Source organism: Ascaphus truei, chromosome 2 (genome assembly GCF_040206685.1).
Source record: "Ascaphus truei isolate aAscTru1 chromosome 2, aAscTru1.hap1, whole genome shotgun sequence".
Classification (NCBI taxonomy): domain Eukaryota; kingdom Metazoa; phylum Chordata; class Amphibia; order Anura; family Ascaphidae; genus Ascaphus; species Ascaphus truei.
The window spans coordinates 57,105,856-57,126,628 of record NC_134484.1 but is presented as its reverse complement, the minus strand read 5'-3'; the positions used below and the strand labels follow the sequence as shown (position 1 = coordinate 57,126,628).

Here is a 20,773-nt window from a genome sequence, read left to right as displayed (position 1 = left end):
CTAACACAATGCCAAGGAGGAAAGACATCAGCAATGATCTTAGAGATGCAATTGTTGCTGCCCATCAATCTGGGAAGGGTTATAAGGCCATTTCCAAAACATTTTAAAGTCCATCATTCTACAGTGACAAAGATTATTTAAAAGTGTAAAACATTCAAGACAGTTGCCAATCTTCCTAGGAGTGGACATCCCAGCAAATTCACCGCAAGGTCAGACCGTGCAATGCTCAGAGAAATTGCAAAAAAAAAAACAAGAGTTACATCTCAGACTCTACAGGCCTCAGTTAGCATGTCAAAGTTCATGACAGTACAATTAGAAAAAGACTGAACAAGTATGGTTTGTTTGGAAGGGTTCTCCAGTTGCAATCCAGGGGGAGCATAGAGGGAAATAGAACAAAAAACAATCTAAGTGCAGACAGTTTTATAACTGGTGTATAAAATCTATGGTGAATCTTGGCTCATATGTGTTGCCTACTTACAAGATGTAAGTCAAAAATAAGTGATTTGACACAATGGTCTCAGCAAGGAGGGTTTCTCAACCAGGAATGTGGGGACTCCAAATCTCAGCTCAGCAGCAATGTGTATGTAAAAGAAAAGATAACCATAGTGCAGACCAGTACTATAAAAAACTCGACTTTATAGGGTTAAAAATGAACACTTACAATAAAAACAAGTATTTCATGCGTGTATCACATTCAATGTGATCAAGGAGAGAAAGCTGTTAACTTCAGGCTCAACCACCACCTCCGGTGTGGACTCTGTGTGGGACACCGCTCTCTGGGACTCTCCCCCTCGTGGGCTCCCTCTGGGGTGTGTTGTTCCCGTCCGATTCGTTGGTACTGCAGGACGCTGTTTGGGTCTCTGCCTGGAGCTCCCTCTCGGGTGGACTGTCCTGTCCGGCAGGCTCCGATACGTCACTTCCGGTTGGTCGTGATACGTCACTTCCGGTCGTGGGTCTGCAAGCTCTGCTACAGATTCTCTCCTCTCAGGGCGGCTACCACTCTACGCGTTTCGCCAATAGGGTGCATGGCTTCCTCAGGAGGGGGAGAGTCCCAGAGAGCGGTGTCCCACGCAGAGTCCACACCGGAGGTTGTGGGTGAGCCTGAAGTTAACAGCTTTCTCTCCTTGATCACATTGAATGTGATACACGCATGAAATACTTGTTTTTATTGTAAGTGTTCATTTTTAACCCTATAAAGTCGAGTTTTTTTATAGTACTGGTCTGCACTATGGTTATCTTTTCTTTTACATACACATTGCTGCTGAGCTGAGATTTGGAGTCCCCATATCCCTGGTTGAGAAACCCTCCTTGCTGAGACCATTGTGTCAAATCGCTTGTTTTTGACTTACATCTTGTAAGTAGGCAACACATATGAGCCAAGATTCACCATAGATTTTATACACCAGTTATAAAACTGTCTGCACTTAGATTGTTTTTTGTTCTATTTCCCTCTATGCTCCCCCTGGATTGCAACTGGAAAAGTGACGATTTGTGGGACTAGAGGAACCAGTCCCTACCAGCTGGGTTTGAGCAGGGGGTTTGAACTTATCATTGTTTGCACGTTGTTTCATCACGTCACTATTGTTTATTAATCAATTGATTATAATTACAGGCAGTCCTCGTTTTACAACGCTTCGCTTTACAACGAATGACTTATCCAACGCTATGCAATGCATACCTATATTCATTTTTACAACGCCAAAACGGCTTATCCAACGCTCTTACGACGCTTTGCAACGTTGTGTATGTGTGTATATATATACACATTCACATAAACAACGTTGCAAAGCGTCCTAAGAGCGTATATATATAATATTATACTATATAATATTATATTATACTATATAATATATTATTTATTATGTTATATTATATATATAATACAGTATATACACTATATAATTTATGTGTGTGCTGCATATCTTATTGTCTGCGTAAAATATTTGGTGTATTTTAGCATTAAAAATGCCTTCAGGAACGGAACCTTTCATTTAAACAGTGTTCCTATGGGAAAACGTGTTTCGCTTTACAACGCCATTTTGAGTAACGCATTATGTCGGATAACCGAGGACTACCTGTATTAATCACTGTATAACACAAGTGTACACTAATAGAGTTAGCGCCGTCTTTTTCACCTTCACTTAGCACATTGTTTGGAAGGGTTGCCAGGAGAGAGCCTCTTCTCTCTAAAAAGAACATGGCAGCACGGCTTAGGTTTGCAAAGTAGCATCTGAACAAACCACAAGATTTCTGGAGCAATGTCCTTTGGACAGACGAGACCAAAGTGGAGATGTTTGGTCATAATGCACAGCTCCACGTTTGGCGAAAGCCAAAAACACAGCATATCAGCACAAACACCCCATACCAACTGTCAAGCACGGTGGTGGAGGGGTAACGATTTGGGCTTGTTTTTGCTGCCACAGGACCTGGGAACCTTGCAGTCATTGAGTCGACCATGAAATCCTCTGTATACCAAAGTATTCTAGAGTCAAATGTGAGGCCATCTGTCCGACAGCTAAAGCTTGGCTGAAATTGGGTCATGCAACAGGACAATGATCCCAAGCACACCAGCAAATCTACAACAGAATGGCTGGAAAAGAAAAGAATCAAGGTGTTGCAATGGCCCAGTCAAAGTCCAGACTTCAACCTGATTGAAATGCTGTGGCTGGACCTTAAGAGAGCTGTGCATAAACAAATGCCCACAAATCTCAATGAACTGAACCAACGTTGTCAAGATGAGTGGGCCAAAATTCCTCCACAATGATGTGAGAGACTGATAAAGTCATACAGAAAACAATTACTTCAAGTTATTGCTGCTAAAGACAAGCTATTGAATCATAAGGTATAATTCGTTTTTCTCACATTGCTTCTCCATTTTGGCTTTATTTTTGTTAAATAAATCTTGACAGTGTAATGTCATGTGTTGTTCATCTGAGGTTGTAATTTTTAGACCTGCTAAGGAACAGATGATTGTTATGTCCTGATATGTAAAACAATGGAATTCAAAGGATTGTGTACTTTCTTTTTCACATGACTACACACACACACACACACCATTTGATTACCTTAATTGAGAACTAATTACATAAAGCTGCCGATCGATTCTTTCTCCCATGATAGATCCGCAAAATCCTGCCTCCCAGCACTGACTAAGTTACAGCCTTCAGTCTCAATCAATCCTTCAGTCAGTCAGTGTAACTCAGCAGCTACAATGTACTCTTATATTACGAAGGTAACATTATCTATTGTTAGTTTACAACTTAAACTGCTAGGAATATTGGCAACAAATTCCCACCAAAAGGAAAGTGTTGCAAAGATCTCACTGCTGGGAAGGTGGGCTAAAACATGCTATAGAAATTAAAGGATGCTGAGTATACTAAAACTCAAAAAATTGCATTAAGCGTTGCATTTTTTTTTTTTAACTATTATCTAATACTACAGAACGGATGGATAAAAAAAAACTAACAAAAAAAAAAAACACATGTAGGATATTGCATAGAAGTTGCAAGTGAGTGAAGGTAGCCAGCAATGTAAGACATGAAAATTATTTCGCAGTTGATTCATGATAATTTAGACAAGGTTTCAAATGTTGGCAAAAAAGTCCATCCTTGAACAGCACAACAAACCATGAAAGCAGCAAATGGCAGACACTACCCTTTGTAACACACACACCAAAAGGAGTGGTAATGAGCTTGGCAAATGTATACAACAAAAGACAGGGGAGCCAAACGCTACATCCAATTAACAAAACATACATGGCAATAAGTACAAAGTTAAATACTTCAATAATAATATTTTCTTGGTTATTTAGTTAAACCCTTTGGCCAACGCGTCATAAGGCTGCATACCAACGCCAAGGTAAAACCAAATTTGCAGGTCCTAACACTACACTGTTAACCTTCCCTTTTACCTCTGCATGAGGGGTTTAAACATTAATAGGTCCTGTCCACACAGTAAAATGAAAAAACCTCCCAAGTTAAAAAGGTGCAGAGGGGTGAGCTATGGAAGGAGGGGTCACCTACCTGCAAACAACTGTTGCCAGTTAGAAATTGAATTAACACACTTCCCCAGTAGGCCCTTTTTAACTTGGGGGGTTCTAGCATTTTGCTGTAAGGACAAGACCCCCTGTGGTTGTTTCCCCTCATACAGAGGGAAAAGGAAAGGTTCACAGTGTAGTGCATATCTGGTTATACCTTGGCGTTGGTATGCAGGCTTATGACGCTTTGGCCAAAGGGTTAACAAAATAACCAAGAACATATTATTATTGAAGTATTTAACTCTGTACTTATTACCATATGTTTTATCAATTGGATGTAGCATTGGGCTCCTGTGTCTTTTGTTGACTACCGTTTGTAACACAAACTACAAACCACTTTTTCGACATACAAAATGGAACGGGATCTTCAAAGGTTAACCAACAATAAAGGAAACGCATTGTCAGCTTTCACTGCGAAGCAGGAGGATATACACGGAAGCATTACCTACAGGCATAAGTTGTAAACAAAAAAGCTTTAGTTCTTTAGTTTAGTTCATAACTTACTATTTATTCAATATTGCAATGCAATCCGTTCTTTACATATTTGTGCAAATTATTCTATAAATCCTGAACTATGGGTCAATACAGTGAGGCAATTTAATGGAGGGCAGGACCTCCCCTGCCCAAAAAACAGCAGAATCTGGGCTAAGGTTAAATGGCAACAAAGTGTTGCCAGTGTTAAAAATAAAACGATTTAAAAGGTAAACCAGGTATGACTTGCTTCATATAAAGTAAATACCGAATAATACAAACGGGTCCTATGGCCAGCCAATTTATTACCTGGAAGACTGCATTTGGCGAGTAGTTTCCGGATCTTCAAACATCTTCACAATTGGTTCTGTTTCTGCCTGAAGCTGCTTTAGTTGTGCAACAACTGTGGTCCTCTTCTCCCTCAAACCTATAGGATTAGCAGAAACAAAAAAACAGTCCATTACATCTGGTTACATTTCACAAGTCTTTTACAATGAATGCAGTCCAGTACAGCCAGTCCTCGGTTATCCAACGGAATCCGTTCTGGAAGTAGCGTTGGATTGTGAAACCGTTGTTAATCAGTGGCAGGGAGCGTTGGATATACATCTATAATACGGTTACATTTTATCAAGATTTCTAATCCCTATTCAGCACACTATATTGCTAATATTTCAGAATAGCCGTGTCACCAGCTACCTGATATTACTGAAATGGCAGGTCAGGCGAGTGTGGTGTGGATCATATAAAATTACAATAAAATAAAAAAAATATTTGTCGGAACTGAATACGCAAACCCCTTCCTTAATTATTAGTCAAGTGAATGTGTTTAGATTATTTAAGAGAGATTATCTTGGCTGTTTCTAACATCTAAAGTGTCTGTGAAGTTAATACTGAAGTTATAATTGTAGGTGAATACTACAAGAAGATCTGGACTCTGCACAACAAGAACTCTGCAACTGTGAGAACTTGACTTTCTAAATGCTCTGATAATTTGTACTGTTTCTATCCTCCATTACCTGGGAAGTCTCTCCTCCTGCATCTCAATATGCCCTCCCTATTGATTTTTTTACTTGCTGTTTCATCACTCCTTTGTAAATGTTTCTGCTCTCTCCAACTTCTCCACTCCCCTCCTATCCACATTTCTTCATCTCTCCTCCCCTTCACCTATGCCTGTGCCCATACACTGCACCATTATTTATAAAACCGCTTTCCCAACAACTTCTTTACCCCTCAAAAAGCACCCCCACAAATCCTCTTCACACCCTCTTTCTACTCCTTCCTACTGCTGGGGATATACATCTCCTAATCCTGGACCCAGCCATACACACACACACACACCTGCACTCACCCACACCTCCCTGCCACCTCTTCCCCTGCTAATGGTGTAAACCTATCTGACTTACCTTAAAACTCGCCTCACACATCAAGCATCCCAATAGCCTGCACTCATGGCCATTGTCCCACACTCAGTCACTCCTACAAACTACAGGCATACCCCGCTTTAAGTACACTCACTTTAAGTACACTCGCGAGTAAGTACATATCGCCCAATAGGCAAACAGCAGCTCACGCATGCGCCTGTCATCACGTCCTGAACAGCAATACCAGCTCCCTACCTGTACCGAAGCTGTGCGCAAGCAGGGAGACTATAGAGCCTGTTACAAATGCGTTATTTACATCAGTTATGCACATATATGATGATTGCAGTACAGTACATGCATCGATAAGTGGGGAAAAGGTAGTGCTTCACTTTAAGTACATTTTCACTTTACATACATGCTCCGGTCCCATTGCGTACGTTAATGCGGGGTATGCCTGTATTGTGGCCAAGCACTGCCATTTACAGCACTTATTCCCTCACCTGTGGTCTCTGTAAGTCTCCCATCATACCACTTAGATTGTAAGATCTCCGGGGCAGGGATTTCCTCTCCTATTGTCTGATTTTGCCACGCTTAATGTATTATAATTCCCTGTACTGTATTCTTTGAAGCACTGAGTACACTTTTGTCACTATATAAAGATATACATGCATACAATTATGGCTATACATTAGGAATAATATTTAATATACTTGTCTTTAATATTTCATATTTAATAGGGAGCACAATCAACCCCAATTGCCTCTAATAATAGGACATAACAGTGCTGTATACTGTGGTTGTTTACAGCACATAGAAGATGCTCCAGAGAACCAATGATACTTCTCAGGGGCACCAAAACATGTTCAAATTAAATACATGGGAATTAGGCAAATCGCAGGCATTTGGCAAAAGCCTTAACCAACAGTTACCATTCCAGTCCACAATCAGGACCTCACACAAAGTGGACGAGTCATTTTATTTTCTTTTTAATTTCACCAAATGCTGCTATGTAGCACTTGACCTCAAAATGCCTCCATGGTACTACAGAGACAAAAAACACAGAGCTATGCACTTTCTTTGGAAACCCTTACCAAGAGGAATTTCTTTATCAGCATAAAGGTTCTTGTATACGTCCATTGCAAAGTCAACCATGTTGGTATCACTAAGCAGGTCAAGTTTTCCGTGAAGTAGTTCTTTTTCATTGTAAATCTGTAATGAAAATAGGATCACGAAAATGTAAAAATAAAAGTTTTTCTGGTGCAAGTGCCACTCACTAAACACTTGTGCAACAGTTACCTTCAAAATGTACTTGTCAATTTGAGCTCATTGCTCTATACCCACTTTCTATAATAGAATAAGGTCTAATTTAGTTACATTATAAAATACTGTACACACAAGCACTGAACAGTCATTTAAAGAGCAAGTTTGGTCAAAATGTGTAAAAATAATAATAGCCTGAGCTATGCACATAATTCAAACAATATGTTTTAACCATCTAAAACACAGTGCTCTTGGATCAGGTTTTCTTAAGGGCTGATGGCCATTCTTACTGTGAGTGGCACTGCAACCTGCCTGGGAAGTGTAAAATTCACCTTTGTTTTTATTATAATGTTGGAATTATAAGTGCAGTAGGAAATATATATCTCTAATACACCAAATACTGTAGATTGTATTTTAAATACTTCAAAATAATTAGTGCATCTTTACCAGATTTCTGACAAACTTGTTAGCACAAGCTGGCACAGAGGGCATCAACAAGGGCACAAATACAAACTAAAACAAGTACAACTACTAAAAGGACAACATTACAATAAAAAGTAATCACACCATTTCCTCTGGAGGTTGTAGCTTTCTATTGGTGACTTAACAAGCAAGTTATTTGAGCAGCCGTGAACGAACAAACTTCACTTCGCTATTAAGCCTGACATCTAAAAATCCAATACAAAAAACACCTCTAGACAGCGTCCATACGTCCCGTACGATGCAAGCAACAAGCTGTACCTTGAGGCAGGCAATAGAGCGCACAACGAAGCGTGACAGCGCTTGCGATTTCGGAGACAAATCATTTTTATTTGGTCGTGCAACGGCAAGGTCACGTGCCCGATTCAGGCAATGAGGGTTAACTGCTGTCGTGACATTAGGGGCACACTGTCGCATAACCCCTCACCCATGGCCACGGATCGACCCTGGGGCCGTCTCGCGTACTTACTATATACGCGGCCTAACAAGAGACGTCACAACCAGTCACTGATAAGGAATTACATTTCAGTTTGGGAACAAGTTACACAACAGCCCATTATTAAAAGTAACTGGTACTTATGCCTTTGAGACAGTGTCCACTTTTCATAATTATACTGTACAAATCTTGTGAATTAAAAATAGCAATCCAGGTCTGTGGATCCAAGACACTTTAATGAATAGTCCAAAACAGTAGCCAGTCATCTTGTGGCAATGGTAGACTGGCAAACTAAATACTTGCAGGCTAAAGTGATTTAGCACTGCCTCATTAAGACCAGCCACTTAAATTGCATGGGGTTAATATATCAATCTGCAGACACCTCTCTAAGGCCGCACGTATAGTTCCCGCGACGGGACGGGTGACGTCACCATCGCCGCTAGCGAAAGTTATATTTCGCTTTGCGGCGGCGTCGCGGGCTTCCGGGCATTTGATTTGTTCAGGGGCTGTCACGAGGCGACAGCCCTTGAAAAATCAAATATTCCCGGCTTCCAAAGTCCGCGACGTCTCTGTCGCATTGCCGCCGTTGCGCTTACTATAAGCGCACAGGGCGGCGTCAATGTACTTGTTTTTGGGTGGCGGCGCCGTCACTATACGCACGGCCTAAGGCCGAGCTCACACTGCCTGCTATGGCCGTGCGCTCCTGCAGGCCAGCGATCTCTGCTCAAGCTGCAGGAGTTGGGTTGCGGAGGGGGACGTGAACAAAATTCACCTTCGGGGGAGGGGGTGCACAGCGGGGACCGGGGGTGTCCGTGCACCCGAAGCTAGTTTCATTTTATTTTACCGTCCCGTCCCCACTGCTGTCCCCACAATTTCAGCAGCCAATCAATGTAAACCGTCTGGGCATCGATTGGCTGCTGAAACGGACGTCACGCTGCTGCAGCCAGGAATCACACTTTCAAAAGATTCCAGCTACTGCAGCAGCGTGGACGTCGTACTTTGCAGCCAATGGTAGTTTCAAGACTGAACACTACCATTGGCCGCCAGGGGTTGGTGACGAACGCGTGCACGTCGCGAAGTGCGCTGTGTGAACGGGGCCCAAGGCTATGCTTCGAGTGCCGGCGACGCAACGGCAGGCTGCGGTCGCTGAAAAAAAAATCAGAGGTGACTTCCAGCGATCGTGACGCGTTTACTAGAAACGAACGCGACAATGCATTTGTTTTTACGTGACGTCGCTGTCACTATAAGCACAGCCTAAAAAATCCTTGACCGAGTTCCAGAGAAAACTTCAGAGGATCCTTCATCCTGCTCCTTATTGGACACCTTCACATAAAGTACCACACCATTTTATGAGGGCAAAATGATGTACGAGTGTTGTATGTGTGGGCGACATCGTAAACGTGTAAGCAGGGCAAACTGGCAGCTCAATAGTTTGTGTTTTAGTTTCACAATGAGTTGACTTACCAAGTAAATTACATCATTGAAAAGGGGGATTACGATTCTTGTGGGAGATGAAACTGCAGTGGGATGAACATAGTTTACAGGGATACAAAATATATTCCGCCTCCTGCAATTCATGACAGGGCCCTGCAGCAATAGAGAGGATATTACATAGGGTGGTTACCCGTGTGCGTAAGGAGACCACGAGGGCCTGGGACAGCCGGTCACACCGTGTTCATGGGAAAGGGGGTTATTTACCGAACTACCAACACGTATTACATGTGTGCGCTGACAACACATCCCCCGCACTTCTGCAGCCCCGAGCTGCCTGACCGGGCGAATACACATCCCCGTGCGCTGCACGCTGTAACGAGGCCGGGCCACCGCGCCGGATACCGCAGGCACCGAACGCTCCCTCAGCCCGCGCACACAGCACGGACACACCGGCTTCCTTTACCTCTTTGACGGATAAAAACTCGAGTAGAGGGAAGACCAAATGCCGGTCCAAAAAATGCGCGATCTTCGTGGTCAGATCGTAGTCCGCCATCTTGCCGGGGGGGTGAGGAAGGAAAGGAGGGGGCGGCGTTCAAATCCGGCGAAACTTTATTAAACAGACAGAATCGACAAAGCGCGATACCACAGCTAAGCGACAGAGGCGGGGCCTCGAGGCAGTGGCGTCAGCAGAGCAGCAACACCTTGCGTCACGGAGTGGGCGGGTCTTCCGAGAAGGGTTAACCCCTGGCGACACGGGGCGCTGTCCAGACCGATGTGGGCGTGGTTTAGTAACAGTTAGACGGAAACAACATTTTGGAGGCGAGAGCACAGACATGGATAAGAGAGCAGGATGGTGAATGGAGTAATATAAAAGAAGATAAAATAGAAGACATGGCAGAAAAAAATGCACAGGGACGAGTGAGTGAATGGGCGAAAGTGAAACAAAAAACAGAAGTGAAAAGCTGGAATGATGAAAGATATTAAGAAAAACATTTAAAAGTGTAGAACGGATATGAAAAGAAGTAAACTAGATTAATGTACAAATAATGAGGGAAATTGTTATGGGGGCTTCCTCATGCTCCTATCCAAACTACGCTATGAATACGCAGATGTAACCCCCCTACTTCCTCAGCTTAATATATAGCTGCACTCATCTGATTCCCGATGGGCTACATGCATTCTTATAGAGTTTAAATCCCTATCTCTAACTAGTGCATCCAATCCCTCCGTGGAAATAAGTTTTCCCACCTATCCTGGAGTTGCCAATACTTTAGATACTTGGCAGAGGGGGCTTCTCATTCTGCTAAGAGCATGTGCCAACCTAGTACCTTTGCTCCTTAACATATGAGACCCAGCCCCTCTTCCTGGTGACACTAAGTCTTGGCTGGCCACCTTTTGCCAAACTGCCTGGACTTTACACTAGGATGGGGGGTACTTGAGGATCCCCTCCCCAACTAACACCTTGGGGACACTGAGCCCTTTCAACTTCGGGCTTTTACAGACATCAGGGCACCAAGCCAGCGGGATGTCTTAGAAGTCCGAAGCTGCACATTCTTATCTGCTTTAGTGAGTCACTAGACACATACTAAGTGGGGGCTACACTAAATGAGTAGTCCCCGGTAGTCTTAATGAAATCCCAAATGTGCCTAACATGTTTGATACACTATTTGAGGGCGACTTTCATTCATCAATTTTTATACAAACTTATCAAAATGACGCTATGGGTGTTTTTCATGTTCCTCACTGAACTACGCGCACAGCATGTTTCAGAGCGCTAGGAGCTTTCTAACCAAAGTTAGCACACAGCCGCTTTTATTCCTCAAGCTCTGATTTTAATTTTTTTTTTCCTTTCGCCACCTTTTACCTGGTGGGAAAGACACTGAATCCCTATACTGAGTTCTGGGGGTTTGGGCATATACCGGGGGACCCTGGAATGTGATTTCCCCCTGCCTGGTCTTGCTGTTCTGGTCTGTGCTGAAGCAGGGAGATCTGGTAATGAGCTGCAAACTGCTTTCTAGGGAGGATGTTGTCCGGTGGTCTGTGTCTTCATGTCCCCAGGAATCTGGTAGGATTACAGAGTACATGTTTTGGGGTAACCAGCAAGTCTGACCCCCTTCTACCCAAACACACCCTGACAACATTTTACCATAAAATCATCCCCGAAACTCATGCCCTGTGAATCTCCGCTGGTTAGCACTCCTGGAAAAATGAAGCACACACATACATCTTTATTGAAATACAGTGCACATGCCATAACAGGGTTGCAGAGCTGACACTTCAAACTCCCCAATATGGCTCAGGGGCACCCAGCCAGGCATAATACCTTTATTATTGGCCTGGGTACCCCCTCACCGTCACAGGCATAAGGGGGGTCAAGAGCCCATAGATTTAACCTGTTACAACCTGCAGCTAACAGGACTTACATAACAGGGATAACAGGGGAAAAGAAAGGTATAATAGGACATACCCTGTTACATATTTAAAAAAAGGTTTTACCAGGATGTAATATATTGAGAGTTACCTCTTGTTTTCAAGTATGTCCTGGGCATAGAGTTATGATGACAACTCTCCACATGGTTACTGTTTTACAGTGAGAAGGCAATGACACGTGGGTCTGTCTGAATATAACCTTTTCTTTTAGCCTCAAAACTGTGGAACACAAAAAGAGCTTACATTCAGCATGTTACAAAGAAAACATAAAGGAGCTCCTTTTCAGCAGTTTACTATAGTTCGTTCTCATAGCCCAGAACAGGGCTGAGCTCTTTGTCAGCAAGAAGAGAGGTTCTGCAGCATGGTCCTGCAGGGTTCTAAGGTTGTAGTTCCTTGGTCCAGGGTTAGAACCAGACTGCAGGAAATTCCAGACTGCAGGAAATTCCAGACTGCAGATCTAGCTGAGGGCTGGATAATTATCTCAGGCTGAGATTTAACCGACTCAGCAGCTATACACGCAAGGTAATTAGGCAAGGAAACTACCCTGTCACAGTTGCATTAAATGAATATAGGTTATACGTTCAATTTAGACATATCAGAGATAATATATTTTTGGGGGATTTGTAACAGAGCACTTCAAACATCAGCAAACGGCTGCTGGTGTAAGTCGGTGAACAATTAAATTTCAAAAGAAAATTATATAGAAATCATGACCACATATGAAGCCTTGCTTAAGGAACAAACTCAATTAAAATTAGACTTCCAAAACAGCAGATGTTTTAGAGAAGTAAACAAAGCTGGTAGTCTATTAGCTAATCTAGTAAATGTAGCCCTTGTTTCCCCGTACCTGGGGAGGAACTAACAATGCTGCTATTACCTGTCGACAACCAGGAGGCCTGAGCCTCCGCCACTAGGCGCCTGGGGTGATATGATTCATCTCGGTGCAGCGCCTCCACCTGTAAGGGATCCCTGCATGGTGAGATAAGCCCCTTACAGGAAACAATATATACAGTAATTACACACAGTTATATATCAACAGTATTTACTGACATGCAATCCACAACACAGGAATAACAAGGCCTTGCAAGACCGCACCCCCACAGTAACACCTCCCGGATGGATTCCCAAAGTACTGGAGTGCCTGGGCACTTAAGCCCTTAGTGTCCACAGATTAGACCCTCCCCAAAGAGTGTGTTTAGGATAGCGCTTCCACAGTGTGTATGGCCGTTGGTGCATGTTGAGAAGAGAATACCTCCCTGGTCTCAGTCCAGACCAGGTTAACTGAGCAGCTAAATCTGTAGATGCGCGACATGGGTCTGCGACGCGATCGGCAGGATCCTCTGCTGCGCTGATCTGGAGGTGTTTCCCGATGGAGTGTGCCCCTATAAGATAGTCTATAGTGATGTACACCTGGATCTATCCCAGACCGCAGGTTAACTGTCACAGCATGGCGTAGACACTGTGGCCCTGGCACTACACAATACAGGGAAAGTGTCCCTACTTATGGGCTTCCCTATACAGCTGCAGGTGCCTACTGTGAGTCGGGGACTAACTTGGGCCTACAGGGGAAAACTGGCCTAGTCCCAGGGCTAGAAAGTGAGACAGAGGGGCGCAGACAAGGGTCAGAGTTAATATCAGACGAGTAGTTGAAAACACATACAATAGTAAACCAATGGTTAAGAGCACAGGGGTGATAAGCGTATAACGCAATATGTACTCACACAGGCCTGTGTGGTACTAGGTAGTACTATAGGTATCTTTGTTTTCTTTCCCTCCTTCTTGCTAGTCAATCATCTACAGAACTGTTCCTGTAGACCGGACGCGGCGAACAGGAGCACACTGCACCGGAGAGCGGGAGGTTGACGTCGCCGTCCCTGAGCAGTTTTTTACATGTCAGTGAATTGTTGTCTCACATTCTTTGCCAAATAAACGTATTTTTATTCATCTGTGTGGCGCTGTCTTCCACTACATGCGCCCTGAGTGGCCCATCCATGATGTACAGAGGGAGAAGGAGCATGACTGACTAGCAAGAAGGAGGGAAAGAAAATAAAGATACCTATAGTACTACCTAGTACCTCACAGGCCCGTGTGAGTACATATTGCGTTATACTCTTATCACTCCTGTGCTCTTAACCTGTCAGGTATCGGCATTCTCCTCGCTCCCCACACAGAGCACTCCCTCCCCGCAGGGAGTCCCTGGACACACAAAACATTCCTGCCTTACCGGCCTCCACGGCTCCTTGCCCCTGCCGCCGTCGCGGGATCACTCCCCTCGGCGATTCCTCTGCTCAGCGCCGGGCGCGCCCACACCTGCACCATCCACTGGCTCGGTTCACACGCGTACACGAGTTACGGAGCACGCTCAGTCTGCACACTCTTATTCCCGTCCCCCGGACCTCAGGCTCCGCCCCCGCACACTGCAGGGGCATACTCAGGTTACTAACAAGACTCACCTGGCCTGTTATGCCTGCACCAATCTGCAGTGTCTCCCTGTAGCTCTTCCTGTCCCGCCTTCGTTCCTAATTGGACCTTCCTGCTTTATCTAGCTCCTCTCTGCTCTCAGTCTTTGCTCGACATAGTCTCTGTATGGAAGTACTTCTGGATTCTCTCAGTGTTTTCACAGGTTCTGACGCAGCTCGTACGACTACCCCCTCTGGCTCTCGATCTCGGCACTCCTTGGACAACGCTCACTCTGGTAACCCCTTGAACACGGCTTGGACTACGACCTATCTCCACTCTCCACTCCCTGACTTCGGCAAGGCATCATTCACTCTATCTCTACAACCGGTACCGGCAAGTATTGTCTACCTTACTACACCTGGCCTGGCAACGCTTCATACCACACTCCGGACACGCTCCCTTTGCTGCGGGTGCATGTATTACCACTTTCCCCTTCAGCTCAGGGGACGGGTCTGGTCTGCGGGCAGCACCGGCGTAACATTATGTCGAGCCCACAAGACGCAGACCAGACCGAACTTCAACAGTTTCTCTCCAATCTGCTTCAGCAAAACCAGGCCATGGCGGATCAAATTGTGGCACATACACGCCAGGGCGCAGTACTCTCAGACAGGGTACCGACCGCGAATCTGCCAGATGTAAGCCCCCACTCCGCAAGCGCAGTTAGCAGCTCAGATGTAAGGATTCCTCCCCCCAAGCCTTATGCAGGTGAACCGCAAGATTGTAGGGGTTTCCTAAACCAGTGTGAGGTGCAGTTTGAAATGGCCCCCCATCTCTACAATACTGATCGCAAGAAGGTAGCTTACATTTATATCCTCCTCACTGGCAGCGCCCTGGCTTGGGCTTCCCCGGTTTGGGGAGCGACGTTCTGACCTTACCCAAGATTACCCGGCATTTAAAGCCGAGTTTCAACAAGTTTTCGATTCTCCCGCTCGTCGGGAGATGGCATCTGTTTCTCTCCTCCAGATCACTCAGGGACGGCGAATGGTGACGCAGTATGCTGTGGAATTCCAGACTCTAGCAGCCGAGACTAACTGGGGACAAGAGGCTCTCGTCTCCGTGTTCTGGCAAGGCCTGGCAGATCCCATCAAGGATGAACTCTCTCGCCAATCCAGGCCGGATCAATTGGAGGTCCTCATTGATTTGGCTGTCCGAGTGGATCAATGTATCCAGGTACGCCGATCAGAGCGTCAGCGCACTCGCGTCCATAACTTTCAAGTTCCGTTCTCCAGTACTCCCAGCAACACTCCTGCTCCCCCAAGTGCTACCATACCTCTTCGTCCTGCACTGGAGTTGCCAGAGCCAATGCAACTGGGGGTACAACGCATCCGCACACCGATACGGCAGTTCCGCCACGCCGGGGGATTGTGTTTCTACTGCGGATCCATGGAACATCTGGTTCGGGTGGTTCCACTGCGTCCGGGAAACGGGAACACCCAGTGAGTACAGAGGGGCTCTCTCTGGGTGTAATGTCTCCACGTCAGCTTTCTAAAGGTGAACTCCCTAAGAAACTTACATTTCCAGTCTCCCTTTCAGGCGATAAGTTCAAGACTTCTACCGCCATTTTCATTTACTCAGGAGCTGGAGGAAACTTCGTAGATCTTGAATTCGCCAGGTTAAACCGCATACCACTCGTGAGAAAGAAGGTTCCCATCGCACTCGTCGGTATCGATGGACGTCCTCTTACCCCGGCCCACATCTCCTTAGAGACGGCTCCCTTGCTTCTGTCCTCACATCTGCACAAGGAGATCTTAGTTCTCGATGCCATTCACGCTCCTGGGATACCCATCACCCATGGTCTTCCTTGGCTACAGCTTAACAATCCTCTCATTGACTGGACTTCCTCTGCTCCCATTTCCTGGAGGCCGAGGTCAGACGCGACTCATCAACTGCTGGCCAATACCTCTGTTCCCGAAGTTATTCTACCTTCCGTTTACCATCAATTCCGGGACGTTTTCAATAAGGTACAGTCAGACCTCTTGCCGCCGCACAGGACTTACGATTGTCCAATCGATCTAGTTCCTGGTTACTCCCTACCCAAGTCCAAGACCTACCCCTTGTCGTTACCAGAATCTCACGCTATGGATGAATATATCCAGGAGAATCTCAAGAAAGGCTTTATTCATCACTCCAATTCCCCAGCAGGGGCTGGGTTTTTCTTCGTCAAGAAAAAGGACGGGTCGTTGAGGCCTTGCATCGACTACAGGGGTTTAAACCACATCACTATTAAAAATCGTTACCCCCTTCCCCTTATTACCGAACTGTTCGATAAATTACAGGGGGCCAACATTTTTTCCAAGTTGGATCTACGTGGTGCCTATAACCTGGTGCGCATCAGGAAGGGGGATGAATGGAAGACGGCCTTCAACACGCGTAGTGGACACTACGAGTACCTTGAAATGCCTTTCGGCTTATGTAATGCTCCCGCTGTCTTCCAGGATTTCATCAGCGATGTCTTTCGTAAGGTACTCAATATTTTTGTTATTGTATACTTGGATGATATCCTGATTTTTTCCAAAGGTCTCCAGGACCATATACGCCACACCTCCTACGTCCTTTCCCGTCTCCGTGAACACCATTTGTACGCCAAACTGGAGAAGTGCACCTTTCATCAGACCTCTACTCCGTTCCTGGGGTATATCATTTCCGATGAGGGGTTTATGATGGACTCCGGTAAACTTCAAGCAGTCACTGATTGGCCAAGACCCAACTCTCTCAAGGCCATACAATGTTTTTTAGAGTTCGCTAATTACTATCGTAAGTTTATACGGAGTTTTTCCACTATTGTGGCACCCCTCACTGCACTCACCAAAAAAGGAGCTGATCCTTCTGCTTGGTCATCCGAGGCCATCTCCGCCTACGAGACACTCAAGGAAGCCGTTATATCTGCACCTATTGTCCGTCATCCCAACATCGAACTTCCCTTCGTCCTGGAGATCGACGCTTATGATTGCGGCGCTGGTGCCGCTCTTTCCCAGAGACCCACGCCCCAAGATAAGTTACATCCCTGTTCATATTTTTCCAAGATATTCTCGTCTGCCGAGAGGAACTATGACGTGGGTAACAGGGAACTTCTGGCCGTGAAGATGGCTCTTCAAGAGTGGAGACACCTGCTAGAGGGGTCGAAAGAGCCGTTTACTATTCTGACGGACCACAAGAACCTTCTTTACATAGAGAACGCTCAACGCCTTGGTCCACGACAGGCTCGTTGGGCTCTTTTTTTTTCCTCGATTCGATTTTCACCTTTCCTATATCCCCGGGACCAAGAACGTAAAGGCAGACGCACTCTCCCGAATACATTCTTCTGAAGAGAGGCCAGAGGAATCTTTGGAGACTATTCTTCCACATGAGAGGATTCTCGCCACGTCTTCTTTCAAGAATCTTGACAAGATTTTACACTCCCAGAGACGCATTCCCAAATACTTGGTCGTTCCCAACAACAAACTCTTTGTACCATCCACATTTGTTCCAGAGGTCCTGTCTTGGGGTCACTCCTCTAAATCTGCAGGTCATCCAGGTTTTAAGAAGACTACTGATCTCATTCGCCGGAATTTCTGGTGGCCAAGGATGTCTCAAGATATTCTGGAGTTTACCCGCGCATGCCCCACGTGCGCTCAAAGCAAGACTCTCCGTCAAAAGCCTCAGGGTTTTCTGTTACCCCTTCCAGTTCCCGACTGCCCCTGGTCCCACATTTCTATGGACTTCATCGTGGAGTTGCCCAGGTCCAGAGGAATGAACACTATCTTGGTGGTCGTGGACAGGTTCTCGAAGATGTCCCATTTCATTCCACTTAAAGGATTACCCACCTCCCCCGCCCTTGCTGATATCTTTACGGAGCAGATTTTCCGGATTCATGGGATCCCATCGTCCATTGTTTCTGACAGAGGTTCTCAGTTCGTATCCAAATTTTGGAGAGCTTTCACGAAGAGATTGGGCATCTCTTCTTCTTTCTCTTCCGCCTATCATCCTCAGTCCAATGGACAAACGGAGAGAATCAATCAATCCCTGGAGAAGTACCTGAGATGATTTATATCCGATTTCCAGGATGATTGGGCTCAACTCCTCTCTTGGGCAGAGTATGCCGTCAATTCTGCAAAAAACGAGTCCACCCGGGAGTCGCCCTTCTTTATAAATTATGGGTTCCACCCTCCCTGTCTTCCCATCCCCAACATTCCTTCTGGAGTACCAGCCATAGATGAACGCATTTCTTCCCTCCAAACCGCATGGTCCAGGATTCAGTCTACCCTTCTCAACTCCTCCCGCAGATCAAAACTACAGGCCGATCGTCGTCGTCGTTCGGCGCCCAGTTACAAACCAGGGGATTTGGTATGGCTATCCTCTAGGAATATCCACCTCAAGGTACCATCTCCTAAACCGGCACCTAAGTTCCTGGGTCCCTTCCCTATTTGTGAACAAATCAATCCCGTGGCATTCCGGCTCCAACAACCACCCAGTATGAAGATTCCCAATGTCTTTCATGTGTCCCTCTTAAAACCATTCATCACCAGTCACTTCTTTCCAGATCAGACTCGTAAACCGGATCCCATTACCGTGCAGTGGAAGGGCTTTGGCCCTGAAGAGAGATCCTGGGTACCTTCAAAGAACATTCATGCCCCGGCCCTTCTTAAGTCCTTCAGGAAAAAGTTTCCAGAGAAACCGTTCTTGGACCATCCTGAGGCCGTTCCTGAAGAGGGGGGTACTGTCAGGAATCGGCGTTCTCCTCGCTCCCCACACAGGGCACTCCCTCCCCGCAGGGAGCCCCTGGACACACAAAACAATCCTGCCTTACCAGCCTCCACGGCTCCTCGCCCCTGCCGCCGTCGCGGGATCACTCCCCTCGGCGATTCCTCTGCTCAGCGCCGGGCGCGCCCACGCCCTCCTGCACGCACACCTGCACCATCCACTGGCTCGGTTCACACGCGTACACGAGTTACGGAGCACGCTCAGTCTGCACACTCTTATTCCCGTCCCCCAGACCTCAGGCTCCGCCCCCGCACACTGCAGGGGCATACTCAGGTTACTAACAAGACTCTCCTGGCCTGTTATGCCTGCACCAATCTGCAGTGTCTCCCTGTAGCTCTTCCTGTCCCGCCTCCGTTCCTAATTGGACCTTCCTGCTTTATCTAGCTCCTCTCTGCTCTCAGTCTTTGCTCGACATAGTCTCTGTATGGAAGTACTTCTGGATTCTGTCAGTGTTTTCACAGGTTCTGACGCAGCTCGTACGACTACCCCCTCTGGCTCTCGATCTCGGCACTCCTTGGACAACGCTTACTCTGGTAACCCCTTGAACACGGCTTGGACTACGACCTATCTCCACTCTCCACTCCCTGACTTCGGCAAGGCATCATTCACTCTATCTCTACAACCGGTACCGGCAAGTATTGTCTACCTTACTACACCTGGCCTGGCAACGCTTCATACCACACTCCGGACACGCTCCCTTTGCTGCGGGTGCGTGTATTACCACTTCCCCCTTCAGCTCAGGGGATGGGTCTGGTCTGCGGGCAGCACCGGCGTAACATAACCATTGGTTTACTATTGTATGTGTTTTCAAGTACTGGTCTGATATTAACTCTGACCCTTGTCTGCGCCCCTCTGTCTCTCTTTCTACCTATGTTTTCTTGAGGATCGTGGGAAGATCCTTTCCAGGGGTTGAGCAGCAGACACTGAGCATTTGAAGTGTGGTATATGTATATTTATTTTTGACCTTATTCTTCTGTTCAGTTTCAAGCATTGTGTAAAGGGAGCGCCCCAGTTCACTTCCATTCTAGTCCCAAGGCTACTTGGGGCACCTGGGACCATACCTCTCTCCTCTGCATCCTGCTCCCAACTGACTAACGTGGTCCAATCGCGCCAATTTTATCTATCTATCTTGCCGACAGGAGAATCCTGCAGACCCATTGGCTGTGCGCCTGCATGTTACTCCCAGCCCCTATGCCTTATGGAGCTTGTAGTCCCTCGCGGAGCCCTTGGGTGTAATGGCCGCCGACTGAGCCACCTGTGCTGAAGCTGGGATATCCTGAAAACCTGACCTTCTAGTGGGACTGGAGTCGCCCATCACTGATATAAAGTGTTGGCTTTCTTTGCAGAAATAATATTTGTACATTGTATAGATTACCGAGGTGGTCGTCCAATCACTACCTCGGCCCAATGGAAAAACTTACAATATAGAAAATGCAGCTTCCCTATACTGTTTCTTAATCAAATGTATTTTCCAAAGCCTTTATTTCCCTGTGCCACACACAATATTTCGACACGCATCTGATATAGAGACTCGTTGGTGTCCCGAAACCTCATGAGCTTTTAATGTCTGTTTGTCCAGTGCAATGGAATAAAGACCTTGAAAAATACATTTTATTAAGAAATTGTGTGGAAGATTCATTTTTTTTTATATTTTCAATCATTTAG

At 45.9% G+C, this 20,773-nt stretch overlaps 1 protein-coding gene across 1 annotated transcript in view; it reads right to left on the bottom strand.

Annotated features, from left to right (window-relative positions):
* The window catches only part of EIF3E (eukaryotic translation initiation factor 3 subunit E), a 45,165-nt gene extending 35,065 nt beyond the window's left edge, over positions 1-10,100 (bottom strand). Inside the window, exons 1-3 of the mRNA XM_075582474.1 lie at positions 9,942-10,100; positions 6,960-7,077; positions 4,817-4,934 (exon numbers count right to left, since the gene is read on the bottom strand). Coding sequence (XP_075438589.1) covers positions 4,817-4,934; positions 6,960-7,077; positions 9,942-10,031 — 326 coding nt within the window. The 5' untranslated portion in view covers positions 10,032-10,100. The remainder of the gene's footprint in view (positions 1-4,816; positions 4,935-6,959; positions 7,078-9,941) is intronic.
* Between the last annotated feature and the right edge of the window lie 10,673 nt (positions 10,101-20,773).